We start from the raw sequence: 22154 nt of genomic DNA, 5'->3' as shown, positions 1-22154 counted from the left end.
TTCTGTCTTTATAAATTTGCCTAGTTCTCATATAAGTGGAATCAGATCGTATCTATCCTTTTGGTCTGGCTTATTTCACTTAGTATAATGTCCTCAGGGTTCATCCTTGATGTAACATGTATCAGAATAGCATTGCTTTTAGGGTTGAATCTTCCAATGTATGGACATATATCTCCTCTTGTTTATCCATTCATCCGTAGTATATTCTTTAGGGATGTGCATACATAGATAGTATTCTTTTTTGCAAAGGGGCAGGGAAGGAGTGACCAAAATTCAGGGTGCCAGTCACCTTTGGAAGAGGGAATGGGAGGGATGCAATTTGGGAGGGGACATGAAGATTTTACAGTACTGGCATTGTTCTAATTTTTTTTAAGCAAGATGGTTGGGTACAGGATATTCATTTTATTATTCATTTAATAGTACTCGTATGTTTTATGCTTTAGTATATGTGATGTATTTCACAATTTTTTTTAAAAAAACTCATGTTAATGTTAATTTTCAGTGTGTTATAAAAATTGATGTTTAAGGTATTAGTAGATGACAGAATTTTTTTAGAACTTTCTATATAATAAATCATAAAATCTAAGCATACTCCTTCTCTCCTTCCCCCACACTCCTAGTTCTCTTATATAGGAAAAAAAGTTAAATTTCTAGCAAGTGGTTTATATGACATTTTAATAGGTAGAGAAAATCTGTCAAATATTTTGATAGGAGAGGCATTATACTAATTGTATTTATCTTGGGGTTTATAATAAATGAAACATTATACAATTAACTTTTCTGTAAGAGGACCCTAATTTGAATAATTTGTACAAGAGATGTTCTCTCTAACTTCTTATAATATGAACAAAAGAATATCCCATTTAACTTTCATGTCTTTCTACTGTTATATATCATGTTGTTAGTTTTAGAAGGGAAGTGGTAAGATTAGCTACACTTTTTTTTTTTTTTTTTTTTTTTTGGTAAAATCTTCATTCAGTGTTTAAAAATATTGAAGAAGTCCTAAGTCTCATGAGAATATATTTATTCATTTATAATCAGTTCATTCCAAATTTAAAAAATTATTATAAATCTTTTCCCTTTTATGTTATACAGAGAAAGCATTTGTTCACTCATTGCGTTGTATTGTTAACACTTGAATAGCAATGAGAGTACACTGAGGTGGAGAATTCGTTTCCAGTCTGGTAAGAATGTAGGGGGTCCATGCGTGAATTTTAGTAGTATAACTACATTACTTTTAAAAAAACATCTTGCATTGTTATTCTTTTATTTATTTTCCTCATTTCAAGATTGGTGATCTTGGATGGACCAGTTATAATATTAGTATAATAACCAGATTAAATGGCCCATAAATATTAATAATAAATACTGTTTATTAGATACCTACTATATGCTAAAAACTGTATTAGGTATCTTTATAGTTATTGCAAGAATTTCTTAAGGACATATTTCTAGTATAGGAATTTTTGCTGAATTATAAGGTATTCAGGTGCTCATTTTCAGGGCAGTGTCAAATTGCTTTCCAAAGTGGCTGTCTTAATTGAAGCTCTCCAACAGTATTGAGAGTTTGCATCGTCCCTCATCCTTATTAACACTTGCTGTTGTCCAACTTTTGAAACTACTTGCCAATCTGAGAGTGTGAAGCTGAGGCTTAGAGACATGAAAAAATATGCCAAGGAATAGCCAGTGAATAAGTGCTGGTGTCACATTCTAATCCAGGTTTGTCTGATTACAACTACCATAAGATGGATTTCAAAGAAATGGAAATATATAGGCTAAGTCTTTTTTATAACAGAAGATAGTTATGAAAAATGAAATTGAAATTTCTTAAGTGAAATAATTTTATGTAAAAATTTCCTTAGGGGAAGTATACCCAAAAGTGTGATTTTAGATTATTAACTGGCTCAGCATCATCCCCTGGTAAAAGGGGTATGCTTGTAGGAGGGGGAGGGTAGGAGTGGGGAAAGGAGCAAATTCCTGAGCCTATCTCTGGTTTTACTAGTTTAGGATTTCTAGGGATGGGGTCTAAGTATCTAAATTATTTAAAGCTTTCACAATTGTATTTTTGTTTTTTAATAAGTAATACAATTTAAGAATTTCTGCTTTAGGGAGTTTGAGGTGATTCCCAAAATACTGCCAGACTTACAAACAGAGGTGTAAACAGGCCCAGAGACAGAAACTTGGTCTTAGACATATGTAAATATTCACTTCTCATTGACTTCTGTCATCTAACTTCCTTGCTCTAAGAGTTCGTCTTAACTAATTTTTTCTCTTAATTTTCTCCTCCTGCCAAATCTTCATGTGATTTGAAACAGCAATTAGAACTCTAACAAAAATCATAGTGATTGTCTCTACTGTCTGCCAGGCTAACCCCTAGTCCTTTAAGGAAGGATAGGATACACCAGATATATAGCACTGCAATCAAGTATTTCATTCTTGAATTTATATTTATATTTATATTTCATTTATAGAACTGATGGTGACAATGATATCAGTCTTGGGTGGATAAAGATATAGACTTAATGTTTATAAAAAGTGAAGATTCATGGAGCTGAGGATAGAGCCATGAAAGATCCTAATGTTTTCCTCATTGTTTTTTTAAAATGTATTTTCTATGAGATAGCTAATTTTAAAAAAACAATGACTGAACTGGCTGAAGAATTACTAGAAACAGCATTTAGACCCCCTTCTTATCAAGGTAGGTACAGGCTTTAAGTGAGATCCTGTGTTAGTATTAGGAATGAATATTATAGACTCAAAAGAGCTCTATTCTGCTCACCTGTCCAGACCTTACAAAGGGCTGTCTTCATTGTTGCTGAACAAGTAACTGCTTAATTAACTGTACAGCTAGTTCTATTATGTTTAAAATTTAGTAGCTTTTATTTCCTTTTGTTTCAGTGACACCAATATACCAAATACTTAAAAAACTGAGTGCAGCAGAAAACTTTTCTAAGTAATTTTTATCTAAAAATCAAATAGACAGAATGTTAACAATCAAAACTCTAGATTTTGCAGGACTCATACTTAAACTAGGCTTTTAAATTGTAATCATTTCCAAGTTATCTTAATTTTTATAGTTTGATTATTTGGTTATAAAATTAAATAATTACTGTTAAGGAATCAATGTCCTATTTTGTGAAACAGATTTGGTTAACAAATCTGAAAGTAGTATGTAGCAATTTGCATGTCATGCTTTCAAAACAGAGACTTTAAATCCTATATTTTATGTAGTAGTTGTTAGCTATTCTAAAGGTACAATAAGAGATTATTGTTCATATCAGTGTAATAAATTGATACTCCCTGATCATACTTTTTCATTTTGCACATTGTCAGAACCTTGGACCTTAATCTTATTCTTTGATTGACAGTAGCGACCAGGGAAAGAACGCTTGTATTGTTTGGGATAGTCACATCTGTTCAACCTGATTCAGTTGAGGGTATTTGCATATTCTTAAGTATTTCTTCTGAGAGGGCTTAAATCCTTCTCAAGTGCTTGATGCATTTTTGAAATTCATTCATAAGGTATCTACATGCACTAATAGTTCTGTATAATATTGCTGTGCATAATCTGACAGATAAGACCACATTTTAAAACCAGGTATTCTTTAGGGATGCTACATTACATTTTTTACTTGTTCTGCTGGTAGAAATGTCAACTTTTTTTTAAAAAGGCCACTTTAATATTTTGATTAAATTAGTATATTCTTATTTTAGGCAAGTTTGTCAATTATAGAACCAATAAAGGTTTATTAAGTAATAATTCAGAAGTTAATAGTTTTTCCTACCTTTCTTGGAAAATTGAGAAATTTTATAGAAAACCATTGTAGAGCTTGAATGAATTTCAGTTTAGCCTCCTTATTTTGTAGGAAAGATTACCAATGCTTAAGTTTACTGACTGACTTAAGGTCACACGGCTTGGAAATCAGGTCTTTGTGTGTGTGTGTGTGTGTGTGTGTCTTTTTGCTATTTCTTTGGGCCGCTCCTGCGGCACATGGAGGTTCCCAGGCTAGGGGTCGAATCGGAGCTGTAGCTCCCAGCCTGCGCCAGAGCCACAGCAACATGGGATCCGAGCCGCGTCTGCGGCCTACACCACAGCTCACGGCAACGCCAGATCGTTAACCCACTGAGCAAGGGCAGGGACCGAACCCGCAACCTCATGGTTCCTAGTCGAATTCGTTAACCACTGCACCACGACGGGAACTCCGGAAATTAGGTCTTATTTTAGGTATGAAGTCTCATACTGGTAAACCCCAAGGAATGCTGTTATGTGGCTTCTGGTTTATATTAATGGATGGTATATGACCTCTGACTTACATATTTACAAACTGTCCTATATCTAAGATTTCCCCTTGCCATTAGAACATATAGTCAGGGATTATGTCTCATTCATCATCATATCTCTCCAGAAATGATACCATGTCTTATATATAGTTAATATCCATAGTTATTTTGCTGTCCTGTGTTCATTATTTTCCTAGGCTATTATTCTGTAAAAGATAATTTTAAAACAAAATAGCTTAGCTTCGATAGCAAATAGGTTTTATTTTGTCTCCATTTCTAGTGAATTGGCAGTAGCTGTGTGGAGGAGACTTTTGAGATCTGCTGGGGTTGGTTAGCAGTGTCTGCACAGGCATAGGATCAGAGAAACCAGTGCTTTCTTAGCTGATTTATATGATTCTAAAGAAGAAAGAGAATTTTAGACTACAGTGACCAGAACAGGCTCTGGGAAGAATTAAGTCTCAAAGTATAGGATGGATAGAGTTCGGAGACTATAGGCAAAAATGAGATAGAATGCCACTGGGGCTGGGGATGAAAAAGAAATTGACTATTCAGAAAGGAGAAATATCATTAGGTTACATTAAATATAATTGAAGGAAAACAATTGGTGAGTGTGTTTGATACCTATCCCTGTGCTAGATCTCCTTTTTACAGGAACCCTGGAGACTTTCTGTCCTGGTTGGCATTCCTTACTTTTCCTTTCCTAAGATGTTTAGGGTTTTTCTAGTCTTCCCATACTTATGTGAACCATCTCATCCCAATGCTATATCTGCCTTAAAGATATGAAAGTTGTGATATAACTTTATTTACAATTTTATTTCAATATTGTGTTATAGGAATTCATTGAAGAACATCTCAATTGTTATCTACTCAACATTATTAAAATAACATTAAAAATTATTTGGCTATAAAGTACATAACTCCAAATTACATAACGATTTTTTATCTTCCAGGAATCCCCTTCTGGTCGAAGGAAAGCTCTTGCTACCAGCAGCATCAACATGAAGCAGTATGCAAGCCCAATGCCAACCCAAACTGACGTCAAGTTAAAATTCAAGCCATTGTCTAAAAAAGTCGTATCTGCCACTCTTCAGTTTTCATTATCTTGCATTTTCCTTCGGGAAGGAAAAGCCACGTAAGTTTCTTTTATCACATAAACTGCTTCAGAATCTGTTTTAAAACATGGTAGGTAAATAGCTTTTGACTCAGTAAACTGGCCACTGTTAAGAACATCCTACCGCATACCAATCATTCTTGCCATTCTTTGTTTCAGAGGGTGAGTTAGATGAACTCCTTGTTATTTATAGATTCTTTTAAGTCTAGAGAATGAACAATAATATAAAAGTGAATACAGCAATTTTCAAAATTTAAATTGTATTTTTTAAAGTGTCTGTTTTATATTTCAGTGTCTTCAGTGTAAGTAGTTGTACTCTGAAGTACATAGTTCAGTTTGTAGAGCTGTTTGATGCAACTGACGCATGAGAGGAACCAAAAACAGAAAGTTTAGGGTAAAAGGAATGAAAGAACTAAAGGAACTTTTGCCAATTTGTGTCCTTTGGCTCAGCTTTCCAAAAATTATATATGGAGGTACAGCACAGTTAGATAACTGTTTTTCTATAACCATTATCTTCTTGAAAAATCACCTCTTAAGCATTGGATAGGCCTCATACAAAGATAATTCCTACACCCAGTTTTAGTCTCCTAAAACAATAAAATTCTAACTGGTAATGAGGTGTTCATACCTAGACCAGGAAAAAAATAGTAACACTTATTGTAGTTGTTACATACAGTCAAGTCAATGGTAAGTGCATGTGTTGGCTGTAGCAAAAGGGTTAGTATCTACTTGGAGTGGAAGATCACTGAAAGGAGAAAGGGAAATTCTATGCTTAGGACTTAAAAGGCGATGGGAAGAAGGCGGCTATGAACACTTCAGTCTAATCTGCATCACAGTTCTGAATGTGTTTGACCTAGTGGAATGTAGTGACTATAATTGGCCATGTCTATTTGCCTGATGAAACTGGATTCTGTGCGTCAGGCACAATGAGATATTTGGCACTCATCTGCAGGGCAGCAAATGACTTGGTAGATAACAGTAAGCCCCTTCTCTGGAAAATTGGCTTCCAAGTGAGTGTGGTAGAGAGACAGTGCAGGATGGAAGCAACTAGTCTTTCGTTTCAGGACTTTAATTGTAGACTTAAATATTGAGAAATTAAAAATAAAGACCTTACCTTGAAGCTAAGTCAAAATGAAAGGAAAGGAAACACAGGAAAAAGAGAGAAAACAAAATCAGAGAAGATCCTTTGAAGGCGGACTCCTTTCCACTGGTCAGAAGCAGTAAGTGCATTAGCATCATTCATGGGAATTTGGGTGACAGGAAATTCAAACTAAATGTCTCAATCTGAGTGGAGAATTCTCTGAGCTTCCTCTAAACTTAAACTTCCTCTCTACCTCCTCACCTTTCCCAAAGAAAACGGTTCAGGATTAAAATATAGGAGGTAAAATTAAGCAAGTGAACATTTTAAGAATAATATTGTATATTGAAATTATATCCCAATGATAGGTATTCAGTTTGTAAGGTATTCATATAAGGTAATACAACTATTTTTATTCATTCAAACTTTGTGCCACTAAATTTGTTTTAAAAAGGGGAACTGATTTTGTAACTCTAAACTTATATGAGGTAAAATGCAAAAACTTTCTAAAACCAGCTTAGTCTGTAAAATCATACCATATTTAAAAGATGTGTCTATTAACAAGCATTACTTTACAAAAGAAGTTTTTTGTTTTTGTTTTTATTTTTTTGTGGTAAAAAAATGAGAAAACTGTGTTTTAGTTTGGTTTTCTGAGTCTGGGAAAGTATACTAGATTGAAATTTAGTTTATGTATATCATGTCGGAAATATGTTTCATAAACTGTAGTTTATTTGAAATTTAAGGTGAAAATAATAAAGAAAACTTTATTTAACATTAAAAGTATTTAATTACAAATTTATATTTAAAATACTTCAAGATAAAACATTTTTACATTTTATCAAATATATGGTATTTAACTAACCCAGATCATTTTCTATCTTCTAATTCTTAAAAAGGCTACACTGTTGGGGGTGCTTTATCAATCACTGTACTTTTTTAACTTTAGGGGAGTTTTTTAACTCCCTTAAGAAAAATGCACATTTAAATTAAATTTAAGTGTAATTTGCAGAGCTTGCCTCCTCTTTTTACTTCAACCCACAAAACCAAAAGGGTTAATGGACTTCAAATTAAGAATTTCTATTCCAATTCATTCTGGAAGTTTGAATATTTTTAAAGTCTAGCTCTCATCTTTATTTGCAAACTGTCCCACTGTTTTATGAAACAAGTTTTTCTTTCCAGACTTCATAATTAGAAAACCATACTTTAATTGCATGACGAGAATTATAGTCTTTCATAAATAATCTAGCACAGAATTAAACTAACTCCTAACTGGTTAGTTTTTAATCCTGTTTGCTTTTTATTAATTAAACATACCATTTAAAAATTAATGAATGAATATATTTTTCTATGATGAATATCAGAAATATAAATGGTTATATTTATACTAGTTTTGTACTATTTAAACTGTCTTATTAACACTTAGAAAGAATATGTTAATATTATTTTCTTAAACAACCCTTTTTTGAACAATGTCGTTTAATAAACTGTATGTTATCGTTGACATAGGGATGAAGACATGCAAAGTCTGGCTAGTTTGATGAGTATGAAGCAGGCTGACATTGGCAATTTAGATGACTTTGAAGAAGATAATGAAGAAGATGATGAGAGCCGAGTGAACCAAGAGGAAAAGGCAGCAAAAATTACAGGTTGGTTTTATTTGCATTAAACTAAAAGTTTATCTTTTTCTTGTAGAGTTGAAAAACTCATTCTTGTTTCTCAGGAAAAAACAGTTTCACTAATAGGGTATTTTTTTTTTCTTCCTTAAGCCTTCCTAATATACCATTTAGCTTTCTGGAAACTTAGGTGCTGATGGTAATAACAGATTTTAGTACTTTAAGATCAAGTCCAAGGCTAATCAAGAAGCATAAAACTTTATGGAACTACTGATTATAATATAAAGTAGCCTAAATATGTTCGTACTTATTTTGTTATGTATGGATGAATCCCTCTAAAAGTAGAACTCTGTCTTAAGGGCGATATGAGGAGATGCACTGGCTACCTTCTCCTAGCTCATGTTCACTTGTTCACATAAATTGTATGGACATCCTTTGTTTTGAATTTGTATACATCTCATGTATCTTTATATCTAGAAACTTCCATGCAAGTATTCCTTATAGTTAGTTTGATGAAACTACTAACATGGTAAGTAGTGAGAACCTGTTTTAATTGTTCGATAAATGTTTATCAACAATCTAGCAGTCACACTTAAGGAACTTATGTTATACCTTTAATATTAGAGTGAAAATCAAGCACTACATACATGCTCCTTTCAGCTAATAAATTCCTCTTAATTTCTGGATTGATATCCCTTGACTTCTATCATCTATTCACCTCTTGGTGATTTTTCCAAATTCTTTTGGCAACTCTGGGGCTCATCTCTTGGCTCTGCCTCATTTCTTATTATATAGAGGATTGCCATGTGATCACATGGATGACCCATTTAATTTAACTTCTTAGTCAAAAACTTATTTGACCTCCTCACTTCCAATGACCTGCTCTTCCACTTTACTTCTAAAAATCTGTTCTAAGGAGCCAATCAGATTTGTATGCAAAGGTAGATGTTGTGTCTGAGCAAATGTCATAAATTACGGTTGACCTTTAAGCAACACTAGTTTGATCTGTGTAGGTCCACTCATTTCGCATATTTTTCAAGAGTAAGTACTTCAGTACTGCACAATTTGTGGATGCAAATATGGAGGAAATACTATAGTACTGAACAGTACTGCATGCTCTGTGGATGTGAATATGGAGGAACCAGGTATATGGAGGGGCCATGGATGCAGAAGGCCAACTATAAAATAAATGTGAATTTTCCACTGTACAGAGAGTTGATGCCCCTAACCTCTGTGTTGTTTAAGGGTCAACTGCATTATTTTCTAATTTATGAGTACTATTTTGCTTTCTTATTTAACCCAAGAATGTTTAGGAGAATGTGCTTTGTCATGGGCTGTGTTTATTTATTTCTAGTTTAATTTCATTCACATAAGATTCAGAAGCCTGCCATATATCAATTTTTTAAAAAATATGATTGAAGTGGTTTTCTTTGTAGTGTAGATATGTGATCTGTTTTTGTAAATTTCCCATAAATATCTTTTTACATGTATGTTCTATTTGTTAGATTCAGCATATAGCTATTGGACCAAACTTTAAATTTATATTGTTTAGTTATTTATATTAATATTCTTTTTTGTATTATTCACCAATGAAAGATAGAGAACTTCAGCCCTAAATTATTTAGTTGATAAAAATTTATTCTCTTAAAGCTTCATCGTGAATTATAATTTAATGCCTCTTGCCTTGAATTTTTGCCTGATGTTGATATTTATAATCCATGCTTTCATTGTATTTGGTGTATTTGTCACTTTATTTTTGTCCTCTCTGTGTTAAATACTTCTCTCTCACCTAACTTTCTAGTCTTTGTATTTTAATAGTTTTACTTCTTGATAACTGATATACTTAATTTCACTTAACATTTTTACTTTCATTTGAGAATTTTCTTATTATTTTTTCTACCCACTCCTCAGATTGTGCCATTCTCAAATGTTCTTTATTTAAGCATGTTTTAATAGAGTAACTCAGAGTTACATATCCTCTATTTTTATTTTGGAATAGCAGCCTCTAAAATAAATAAGCCAGATAATAAATGAATGAACCTATATTTTTCTACTAACATTAAAAATGAAATAAGATGTGTTGGCTCACTTTGTATAAGATGAGAGATTCAATATGATTCTTTTTTCTCTTTATTTGAATCCCTCCCTCCAACCCCTCCTGGGTAAATATTTTTATTTCAATAACATTTTTATTTCTTTTTTAAAAACTATATACAGACATTTGCATTGTTTCTAATGATGTCAGCAAAATTACACAATGCTTTCTAAAATGCCATGTCTTTCCTGTCCTTGAGTTCTTTTTATTTGGCTAGTTGTAGTATTTCAAGAACATAAGTTGGTGTTCACCCTTCCTTTACTACCCTCAGTGACCTTCTACCTATCTTTCAAATTTTAATTCTTTTGCCACATATTCAGAAGCCTTTCATGCCCATTCCCTCTTAAGGCTTGATCACTCTATTTTTTATGCTACTATTGTAGCATTTACTAATGCAGCATTTTTTACAGCATGAGTTTTTTAGAATTCCAGTGGGATATAATTTGATCTTTTAATTAGAGACTCTGGTTTGTTCTTTGTATATGACTTCTAGTTAAAACTAAATCACAATTAGGCACTAGTACCATAAGTAGCAATGAGAAAATCACACATTTTCATAGTCATAGCTGTTTTGAGCAATGTTATACTTTTTAATCACAGCAATGGAGAAAAAAGGTGATAACTGCATGTCACAAGTTCTGTGCTGGTATTGTGAGGAAAAGAAAGCATCTTATTTTTGAGCAAAATACAGATTTAATGAAAGGATTCAATAATAATTAGATTTTATAGCTGAATTCTTATCTTAGTCCATTTGGGCTTCTAGTTTTTCACAGTTCTGGAGGCTGGAAGTCTGAGATCAGGGTGTCAACATGGTCGAGTGAGGGCCCTCTTCTGGGTCACAGACTTCTCATATTCCTTACATGGAGGAAGGGGGCAAGGGAGCCCTTTTGAGCCTCTTTAATAAGGGCATTAATCTCATTCATGAGGACTCTGCCCTCCTGACGTAATCACTTCCCAAAGGCCCCTACCTCCTAATATCATCACATTGGATATTAGGATTTCAAAATATGAATTTGGGGAGATACATTCATACCATAGCAACCCTTATTGCTTAAACATACACATAACACCTTAATTTCTATAATTCTTACTGCGGAAGGATAACTAAAATTTGGATAACTAAAATTCTCTGACCTTAACTGAAGTAATTATTTTAATGCAATTTGTCATGATCCAAAATTTCTTTTGAATGCTACTATTTGTATTATTATTTATTTATATATTTATTTTCCTTATTTTATGAAATTCCTTTAAGGTAGAGACTATGTTCTGTTAATTTTTTCATTTCTAGCTTCTAGCACATTGTCTGAAACACAATGAGAGTTTAAAATAGGCTAACTGAAAGGCCATAAATGGGTGAACAGGCTTCCCTCTCCTATTGGAGCCCATATTGACCATGCTGGCTTATTATCTTGTTCTATTCATTTTAATCATATTCATCTTATATGAAGTGGTTTCATTTAATGGAAGGAATGTGATCTGGAGTAGACATATAATTCAAACCTTAGTTAATTCTAAGGCTCCTTTCCCAAAGTAATGAAAATTAAATGTGTACTGAGAGTAACAAGAACCTACTGTATAGCACAGGGTAAATGACTCAATACTGTGTAATAACCTATATGGGAAAAGAATCTGAAAAAGAATGGGTATATGTATAACTGATTTACTTTCCTATACACCTGAAACTAATACAACTTTCTAAGTCAACTATACTCCAGTAAAATTTATTTAAAAAAAATAAAATGTGTGTTGAGGGAGCATAGATAGGTAGGGATAGTGGGTGATTAGATTCATGTCCTAAGTCGATAAATCCACAATCATTGTAACATATTTATGCTTTGGTGTTACATTTTTTTTTTCTCAGCATTTTCTGTTATATTTGCAGAGGACAATCACTTAAATCAATAGTACAGCATGTTATGGCAGTTGTTTGGCTTCCTTAGTTGCAATTTTTAGCACATGTAAATTCCATTCCAAAGTTAACTTACAGCAATATTTTTTAGCACCAGCACTACCGCTCTAAAAATGGTATTTTTATTTACCAGATGAAGTGGCAATAACTTCAATGCAGCTTACATTTACTCTTCCTTGAAGCTTTAAAAATTGTTGACACAATTTTTATAAAGGAAGGACTTATTTTAAATTTTACCTATATTAAGTACATCTTTATATTATAATATAAATGCATGAAATGCAATCACAGTGTATCAATAAAATTATATGGCTTTATTAGTTCCTTAACTAAGCTGCAAGCTTCTTGAAGGAACAGACTATTAGGATTATTTTGGGTATATCTTAGATTGACAGCTAGAGGCTATTCATTTAGCCCATACTCTTGTGGAATATTGCTGCAAATCAATAGTAATTGACAAAAATATCTTCTAAAATTACAGAAGTTGCTCGAAGGTAAAAATAAATTCATGGTATCTATATTTAGACTGGTCAAAAGTTCTTACCCTGTCTGAGACAGAATTCACTGCTCACTGGATACATATTTTGGGACTGGCTCTTAGGCAGGAACCTCTTATTGAAGTTACCTGTAGAGATGTCTTCTGAAGAGGTGCAGCACCCATGAATGCCCAGTTGGAAAAATCACTGAAAGGTAGTAGATTTGAGTGATAGATCCTGGAGTTGCGAAAACAAAGCCTTTTCATGGAAAATTTTCTGTAGTTGGTATTAGAAGTTACATTTGGTTTCCAGACAATTTAGTGTCTCCATCTCAATGGCAACCTCACAATGCTTGAACCAGTATTTGGTAATATGACCACCTTTGGAATTCTTGTTGAATTTCTGAATATACACCAATAGGAAGGGGAAGGAAGACATGCTGAATGAATGACAAAGTCCTACTGAATAGAGCTCAGAAAGTTAGAGTTCAAATAAAGCAGTTTACAACAGAGCATTATTGGGAAAAACAGACATCATGATACACCTGAAAGGCCTCTGGTATACTTATCTTTGCCAAGATAACAAGGATTCTAGTCAGGCTTAACCAGACATTCAGACTCACAGGACCTGAATAGGCCAAACTTGGCATTAGATATTTAGGAGGATATTGGACAAGACATAGCATGGCGGAAGAGCATTCTTTCACTGGAGTTTTCACAGTAGCCCAAGTACTATTTTTTGACCTCTGCCCCCAAATGACAACTTAGGTACAAGGAAACAAAATCCATGTAGTTGGGAGCAGGGATTACCTTGGGTTAGAATCTTCATGCTGCACCAGGAACTGATATCTTTTATAGCAGCTTGATAGGTATAGTATCCAGGGTCCTTGTAAGGGACATGCCCATTTATAAGAGTCTTCACAATCATAGAAGTTTCACACAGAGAAGCTGTGGCCTTCCATCAGATATATAGTCCATTCAAAGTCCTCTCATCCAGATCTAATTTATAAATCAGAATTTATTTTTTACCATAAACATTGTTTCCTAGTATTTGTTAATCCTTTTCCTGTAGTTAGTAAAGTGAATTCAGGAGGAGGAAGAGAGAGTGACATATTGGCTACTTCAAGGAACATCATCTTACAGCACAGATGGTAGTAGGGGAGATAACAGTTCATACTGGAGGATGTGGAGTTGATTATGGTATGACTCAGCCCTCTGAGATTAAGTGTCCTACTTGCTAGGGCTATGAATGGGGACAAATAGGTCTCTCTCCTTAGATTAAAAGATTCCTCAGAATAAATGTGAGCTCTGGTTAGAAAATACATACATTAATTTGCTTCTGGTTTTTACCTGGGCATTTACCCTCTGGTACTTGGGAGACTCATGAACAAAATATAGAATTACTGTGGATCCTATAAAGTAAAACAAAAACAAAACAAAAATGGCCACCTATTTTGAAGATCACCTGAAGGATGAGAATTTCTGGAATACTGCATCTGTTATTTAAGTTGTTAAGGTTGGAAAATAGGGTAGAAGCAGAGAGGTAAGGGCATTTCTGGTCCCTTGACCTCATAAGTTTCAAGTTACCTCTTCCTTAAAGGAGTTTAAGACCCTAGGATGAGACTCATTTCTTCCTAATGTTTAGAACTCATATGTGTCATTTCAGGGAATAGTGGAAGTGGCAGAAGATACAGATTACAAATTCAGCCTACTTTCTGTGTTATTCTTAGGCCCTAATGCAGCTTTGTTTGTACTAATGAAAACTGAACATTCTAGCACCCCTTGTAAAACTCTGGGAGAATTCTGTGTATACCGAGAGCTCATCTGACAGGGCCAGGATAGAAGTAAGAGCTCTGAAGGAGAAGTTAAACACTCTGCAATATTTATTCAGGGAAGGAGCCAGGAGACAATTAATATTCTAAGTACCAATATGCATTCTTTAAGGATTTATCCCAGGGATGCAAGTTTGGTTTAACCATATTAATAGATAATGGAGAAAAACCATGTAACCATCTCAATAGATGCAGAAAGGAGCATTTGAAAAAACTCAATACTGAGTTTCTCAGCAAAGCTTTAACATAAAGGAATTTGTTCATTTTGATAAATGACATCTATGAAGAGCTACAGCTAACATCATATTTAATGATAAACCAGTGAACGCTTTTCCTTCAAAAACTGGGATCGAGGCACTATATTGAAAATTATAATGGAGATCCTAGTAAGGACACATGATACAAAATCAATGTAGAAAAATCTTATTTTTATATATGAACAAAAAAATTTGGAAAATGAAATTAACAAAATGCAATTCCATTTACAATGGAGGCTAAAAGTAACATAGACTACTTAGAAATAAATTTAACCAAAAAATGTGGAAAATCCTCTGCCCTGAAAATTGTACTACATTACTGAAGATAATTAAAGGTCTTAATAAAAAGAGCCCTGTTCATAGATTAGAAGACTCAATATTTTAAAGTTTTTTTTTTTTTTTTAAAGATTTTTATTTTATTTTTTTGTCTTTTTGTCTTTTGTTGTTGTTGTTGCTATTTCTTGGGCCGCTCCCGCAGCATATGGAGGTTCCCAGGCTAGGGGTTGAATCGGAGCTGTAGCCACTGGCCCACACCAGAGCCACAGCAACGCAGGATCCAAGCCGCATCTGCAACCTACAGCACAGCTCACGGCAACGCCGGATCGTCAACCCACTGAGCAAGGGGCAGGGACCGAACCCGCAACCTCATGGTTCCTAGTCGGATTCGTTAACCACTGCGCCACGACGGGAACCCCAGAAGACTCAATATTTTAAAGATGTTACTTTTTCCCAAATAAGTCTATAGATTCAGCTCCATGTCATTCATAATCTTAGCAGGATTTTTAAAAGTAGAAATTGAAAAGCTGATTCTAAAATATTAGTTGAAATACAAAGGAACTGAACAGTCAAACAGTCTTGAAAAAGGACAGAATTGTTAATATTACCTAATAGCAAGATTTACTGTAAAGTTATAATGATCTAGATATGGTATTGGCATAGGACAGACAAAGCAATGGAACAAAACTTAGAATCCTGAAATAGACCTAAACTTTCTTGGTCAGTTAAATTTTGGGAAAGATGCACCACAATTCAGTGAAGAAAGGAAAGTATTTTCAACAAGTGATGCTGAAACACCTAGATGTCCATATGGAAAAAAAAGCCTCAATTCCTCTCAGCATACGCAAATATTGACTCAAGGTAGATCATGGACCTAAACATAAAAGCTAAAACTATAAAGCTTCTGAAAAATAAAAAAGTATATTTGGTTCTTACATTACACAAGACACAGAAAGTAATAACCATAAAAGAAAAATTTGATAAATTAGACCTTATCAAAATATTATGATAATGTATGGGCAAGTCAAAGATGCAGAAAAATACTTATAAAGCATATATCTTACACAGGCCTGTATCCAGAATAGATTTTTCTTAATGTCCTACAACTCAATAATAAAAAGACAACCCTATTTTTTTTTTTTAATGGGCAAGAATTTTCACACAGAAAGATATATCATTAGCCAATAGGCATATGAAAATGTTTTCAGTGTCATTGGTCATCAGGGAAAAGCAAATTAAAATCATCATGCGACAGGACTCCATACCCACCAGAAGGGTTAAAATATAAAATACTGGCAATAACTACTAAATGTTGGTAAGGATATGGACCAACTAGAACTTTCATCCATTGTTCATGGAGAAATATAATGGTACAGTAACTTGGGGAGGTTCTTATAATACTATGTATATCTACCCTCTGACCCAGAAATTCCACTGCTTGTTATTTATCCCCCCAAAACGAAGACATATATCTTCAAAAAAGACTGGTACAAAAATGTTTATAATGTTTGTATTTTTAATAGCCCCCAGTTGAAAACAGCTCAGGTGTACATTGTCAGGAGAATGGCTAAACTGTATTGTATTAAATTCATGAATGGAATACTATTTAGTAGTAAAAATGAACTATTACTATGTTCAGCAACATTGATGTATCTCAAAAACATGCTGAATGAAAGAGGATTTACATAAAAGAATATATACTGTATAATTCCATTTATGTGATCTTCTGGAAGAGGCAAAACTAATCCTATGTTAAAAACATTGGAATAGTGATAGCCGGTAGGTTTGGGGATTGACTGGAAAGAAGCATGAGAAAACTTGAGGAGCGGGATGATGCAATGCATCTTATGTCACATGGATATATACTTGTCAAAATTCCTTGAATTGTACAGTTTAACATTTGTGCCTTTCACAAATGTGCATAAGTAAAATACTACAGATAATGTAAAAATTATAATACATGTTAGATTAGTAAGAAAATGATTTCTGATTAATTGATCTACTGTGTGGTAGCTAGTCTTCAAAGACTGTCCTCTAATGAAACAGCCCTCCCAATATTCATGCCCTTTTGTTATCCCCTCCCTTTTTTCTGGGCTGGCCCCATAAATCACTTTACACTATTGGATTGCAGTGGGGAAGTAACACTTTGTAACTCTAAAGCTAAGTTATAAAATGCCTTGTAGTTTCTACCTGGACCTTTCAGAGTGCATTTTCTGGGGCACACCACCTGCCATGTAAAAAGTTCAGCTACCCTGAGATTGCTATGCTGAGAGGAACCCAAAACTACCCCTATGGACAGGCCACCTGGAGAGAGAGAAAGAAAGTAAAAGAGGCCTGGCCAGCCTCCAGTTGTTGCAGAACTTCTCAGCTGGAACACCAAGAATATAAGTGAAGAAGCCGCTTTGGACATCCAGCCCAGTACAGACTTTCAGGTGACTTTCCCAAGCCACCATCTAATTGCAGTGAAGCACCCAGCTGAATCCCATCAACCCAAAGAACTGAGAGATAATAGTTTGTTTTAAGCCACCAAATTTTAGATTGGTAGCTGAAACTATAACATTTCTAGAGATAAATGGAACATATTGTAGACAGATACATACATACACACATAGATATATAGACAGACATAAGATAAACACAGATTAAAAACAAAATTGGGAGTTCCCGTTGTGGCGCAGTGGTTAACGAATCCGACTAGGAACCATGAGGTTGCGGGTTCGATCCCTGGCCTTGTTCAGCGGGTTAAGGATCCGGCGTTGCTGTGAGCTGTGGTGAAGGTTGCAGACGCGGCTCGGATCCTGCGTTGCTGTGGCTCTGGCGTAGGCTGGTGGCTACGGCTCCGATTGGACCCCTAGCCTGGGAACCTCCAAATGCTGCAGAAGCGGCCCTAGAAAAGGCAAAAAGACAAAAAAAAAAAAAAAAAAAAAAAAAGCTAAAATTTAAAAATAGAGTATATTATATGTCTTTCTGCCTTTATAAAAAATTGTGTTATGACTTTCATCCACTTCATTCATTCATTCATTCACAATGTATGTTAAGTACTCGCTATCCTGAAAGAAGTATTAAGAGATAAATGATGAACATGACGTGGATGCTTAGCTATTTAATTTCATTTTTTTGTATATTAAGTATGAGAGGGAGGAGTTCCTTTCGTGGCTCAGTGGTTAACGTATCTGACTAGGAATCATGAGGTTTCGGGTTCAATCCCTGGCCTCGCTCAGTGGGTTAAGGATCTGGCGTTGCCGTGAGCTGCGGTGTGGGTTGCAGACGCGGCTCGGATCCCATGTTGCTGTGGCTCTGGCGTAGGCTGGCAGCTACAGCTCCGATTGGACCCCTAGCCTGGGAACCTCCATGTGCTGCTGGTACAGCCATAGAAAAAACCAAAATAATAATAAGTTATGAGACAGAAATGTCTAGGGTCTCTAAAGTGGATATTCCCCCCTAGACAGTTGGAAATTCAATACTCACCACATGAATTATCTGCATGTGTATGTTAGTTTAAGTCAAGAGAGTAGATGGCTTCTAAGAAAATTAGATTTAGAGGAGAGAAAAGGAATGACAACATGTGATTGGATCCTAGGGAATAATAATATTTAAGAGGAGGAGTGGAAAATAGTTATTATTAAAGTAGATCAAGACAGAATATCAAAGAGAGATGAGGGGAATCAGAGATATAGCATTCTGGAAGGAATAGAAGGAATTTCAAGGAGGAATTGGTTAATTACATTTATTCATACAGAAGTCAAGTATGATAAGAGCTAAGAGGTATCTAGTATATTTGCCAATTAGAAGTCATAATGGTGACCTTGGTGAGAACAGTTTTTGGAGGATGGACAAAGGTAGAAATGGAAACAGATTGCAGTGAGCTGAAGAATAAATGGTAGGTGAGACATCATAGACTATGTTTTTAAGATATTTTCTTATAAAGATTAAGAGAGACTAGCCAAACTAGAATGGGCTAATGGTCGAGAGGCTTTTTTAAAATGTGGGAGCAACTTAATCATATTAATAAGCCACTGAGGCTTACTAATTAAATAAGAAGAAGGGGCTGAAGATCCAGGGAGACTGACTACTCATGTTTACTTTTCTGCCTGAAGCTGTCCCTCCCTTCCCTATTATGATCTGTTAATGAGGTTGAACATCACATTATTAAACCTATTATATGCACAGATAAATTGTTTATGGGCTGAAGCCTATGAGAAAGTGACATCTTTGGGAACTTGATCTCTGTCAAGAAATTACTATTTTAGACCATCTTAAAAACAGATATACCTGTACTGAATCTTATTATAGCTTGGAGAGAAGAATGAGGATGCTGCAAGATTTGCAGGTATGTTCTATTCTAGGCAGTCCATCCCCCACCTCCATCCCCACCCCCACCCCCACCTTTTAAGTCAACTACAGACTTTCTTAAAAGGAAAAACCCAGCTATTCTTCATGACACCGCTTCCATCCCTCCTGTTTTTGGTTCAGTGTGATAATCTCTGGTGGTCAATTTTTATCTTCTTTTTACCTTCCTAACAGTAAAGAAGAGTCTCAAATTACTTGACCCTGTGCTTCGATTGCCTGCCCCTAATTTTGTTTTCCTTTTTATTCTTAGCAATGTGAAGCAAGTCCAGGTTGATACACTGCTATGATGACTAAATGCTACACTACAGGTTTATTGCTCAATTTGAATAGTTGCTAGCACAGAAATTTTTACTGTTACATAGTATTATTATCATTTTCCAAAGTGTAAAATTTTGAGGGAACAAGGCTTTAATCAAGTAATAAAATGTTGTATAAATAAATTGGGCCAGGAAATTTTTTGGTCAATATAGCATATTACTGGGAAACTGTCCCACTTAAAAAATTATGGGGATAAATTTGTGTTTTAAGTCTTCTTTTAAATTTTTAACTTATTTTTCTGATTATAAATGTAAAACACATTGCAGGAAATTTTGAAGAAACATAAAAGTAGAAACATAAACCTTTTTTAAAAGGAGAAATATGACAAAATTATGTATTTTAGGCTCTGCACCCATATATGCAACTGCCAGTTGAATGACTTTCATAAAAAATTTCACAGGCACCAGTAATTGGACATGGCCAGACTGAATAGCCTCTATTGCACTGCTCACACTAATATCCACATAGTCACCCAAAGGAGAATCTTGGCACTTATCCTAGATTCCATTCCCCCATCCCCATGTCAAATTAACTATCAAGTCTTTCTTCTTAATTTATTATTTAATTAGCAATTATTTATTAAGTGCCTCCCTTCATGGAGCGGTTGTGTTGAACTTCTCATCTTTTTGCTTCCTATCCTGTTTTTCTCAAGTGCTGCTACCATGTTGCTCCTGGAATGATGTTTCTAAAATATGTATTTTATCTTTTAGTGGATTCACAGAGCTTTCTGAGTAAAGTTCGCATTCTTTAATTTGGTCACAATGATCTTCATACTAGGATTGCCAACCTCATCTCCTTCCATTCCCCATCCCTGGCATCTTAAACCCCAAACATCTTGCCATTCCTCAAGTGCATATGTTCTCATTTGCTTTCCTATCATCCTTGTGGAATGCCTTCGAGTTTCTCCTTTATTTTGATAATAACAATGAGGAGTTCCTTGCTTGCCTAGCTGTTAAAAGATCTGTTGTTGTCACTGCTGTGGGTCAGGTCACTACTATGGTATGGGTTCAGTCCCTGGCTCAAGAACTTCCACATGCTGTGGGTGTGTCCAAAAAAAATTTTTTTAATGTATTTGTCTTATTTTTGCTCAATACGTTCTCCTTGAATAAATCTAGGAGACCTTCCTGATCTCAGACTGAGTTATATGCCTCTCTTTCATTTTCACATAGCCTATGATGCCTATCTCAATCATAACATATTTATCATACATTGTATACTGCTTTACCTGTTTTATCTGTCACACAAAAGTATGAACCCATGAGGGCAGTTACTATCACATGTGTATAACAGGTACTTGAGAAATGTTTATTTAAAGATAAATATTGTTTATAAATAAATGATATTTCTTTGGAGATTACGTCTTTTGATGATTTGGATAAAGATTTGCATACCAAATGAAGGGAGCATTACCTTTTCACTCTTAATATAATTGAAAGTTTTAGAGGCAAAAGTTCTAGGAATTAAGTAAGAATTTATTTAAGCTATGGACACATAGAGAAAACTAGGATAGGGAGGACAACTTGTCATCAGTGACAAGACTGGAAATAAGAAATTAGGTTATTAATGAGGAAATGGTCATCAGTGGTTTTATTCTATTTATTTTTTCATCAGTGGTTTTAGATATCACCAAAAGCATGATGAAGGGAAGGAATTATTCTAAGCGTTCAGAAAAATTACAATGTAAATAATTTAGTCATGTAATAGAGTCATCTTGGTAGTATTTAAATAAATGTCTACATTGTACTTAAAGGTTTATAATGGAACAGTGATAATGTTTTCAAGGATAGGATCAGATTTAATGTTTCTTAACGGTTCCTTATATTGCTTATTATATAAGGCGTTTGAATAAATGATTAATTTCTACTTTCATTGAGATTACATTTAAGAACATTAAGTAAATAAAATGTGTAAAGAAAACTACAAATCTTTGAGCATTATTTTAAAATGTTTTAATGTAGCAATTACAAATAACATAGAAAACAGTGCAAATAAATGATACTAATATATGTAATGAAATGTGGATATTAATAATAATTCCTCAGGATATTTGTGAATTAACTCACAACACATACAAAGCCCTTTCTACTGCTTAATATATGTTAGCTGCTGCTATTAATAATTTTTTCATAATTTCAAAGTTAAAAATAAGCCATCTACAAAGTATTAAAAATACAAAACAGAATGAATGAAAAAAAATCAGTCATGTGCTTGTAGTCACATAGCACTGATTCTTCTCTTCATTATATTTCCCTAAGATTGAAAAGTTACAATGACTAGTAGTGAAGGGTAAAGGATCTAATTTAAGAGTAAACTCTGCCTCCTGAGGAATTTGCTTGGTTTCTTTGAATCAGAATAGGGTTTAGAATTATTGGCAGGATAAAATGAAAGAAGATACTTTATAAAGGCAGATTATTTAGCTTGTATTATTCACATTCAAATTAAGAGTTCATTTGGTATTAATTGTGTTTACGCTTTATTTTCTACAGTGTACTTTGACTATCTCAAGCAATTTTATTCATGAAAAATATATTTCTCATTTGGACAAAGGAAATGAAT

General features: G+C 34.2%; 1 protein-coding gene across 18 annotated transcripts in view; it reads left to right on the top strand.

Moving 5' to 3' along the window:
• EHBP1 (EH domain binding protein 1) overlaps positions 1 to 22154 on the top strand; it is a 350789-nt gene that overhangs the window by 142101 nt on the left and 186534 nt on the right. For all 18 annotated transcript variants that reach the window (XR_014841824.1, XR_014841826.1, XR_014841825.1 and 15 more), the window contains exons 6-7: positions 5232 to 5413; positions 7977 to 8116. Coding sequence is in view for 15 of the 18 variants with exons in the window: in XM_085019092.1 (XP_084875218.1) it covers positions 5232 to 5413; positions 7977 to 8116 (322 nt within the window). In the remaining 3 variants the exon portion in view is untranslated. The remainder of the gene's footprint in view (positions 1 to 5231; positions 5414 to 7976; positions 8117 to 22154) is intronic.

Source organism: Sus scrofa, chromosome 3, assembly GCF_054392235.1.
Source record: "Sus scrofa isolate SSC_HxYL_T2T_F1_AM1 chromosome 3, Sscrofa_HxYL_maternal_Yorkshire_Landrace_v2.0, whole genome shotgun sequence".
NCBI classification, from domain to species: domain Eukaryota; kingdom Metazoa; phylum Chordata; class Mammalia; order Artiodactyla; family Suidae; genus Sus; species Sus scrofa.
This window is presented reverse-complemented; position numbering and strand designations above follow the sequence as displayed.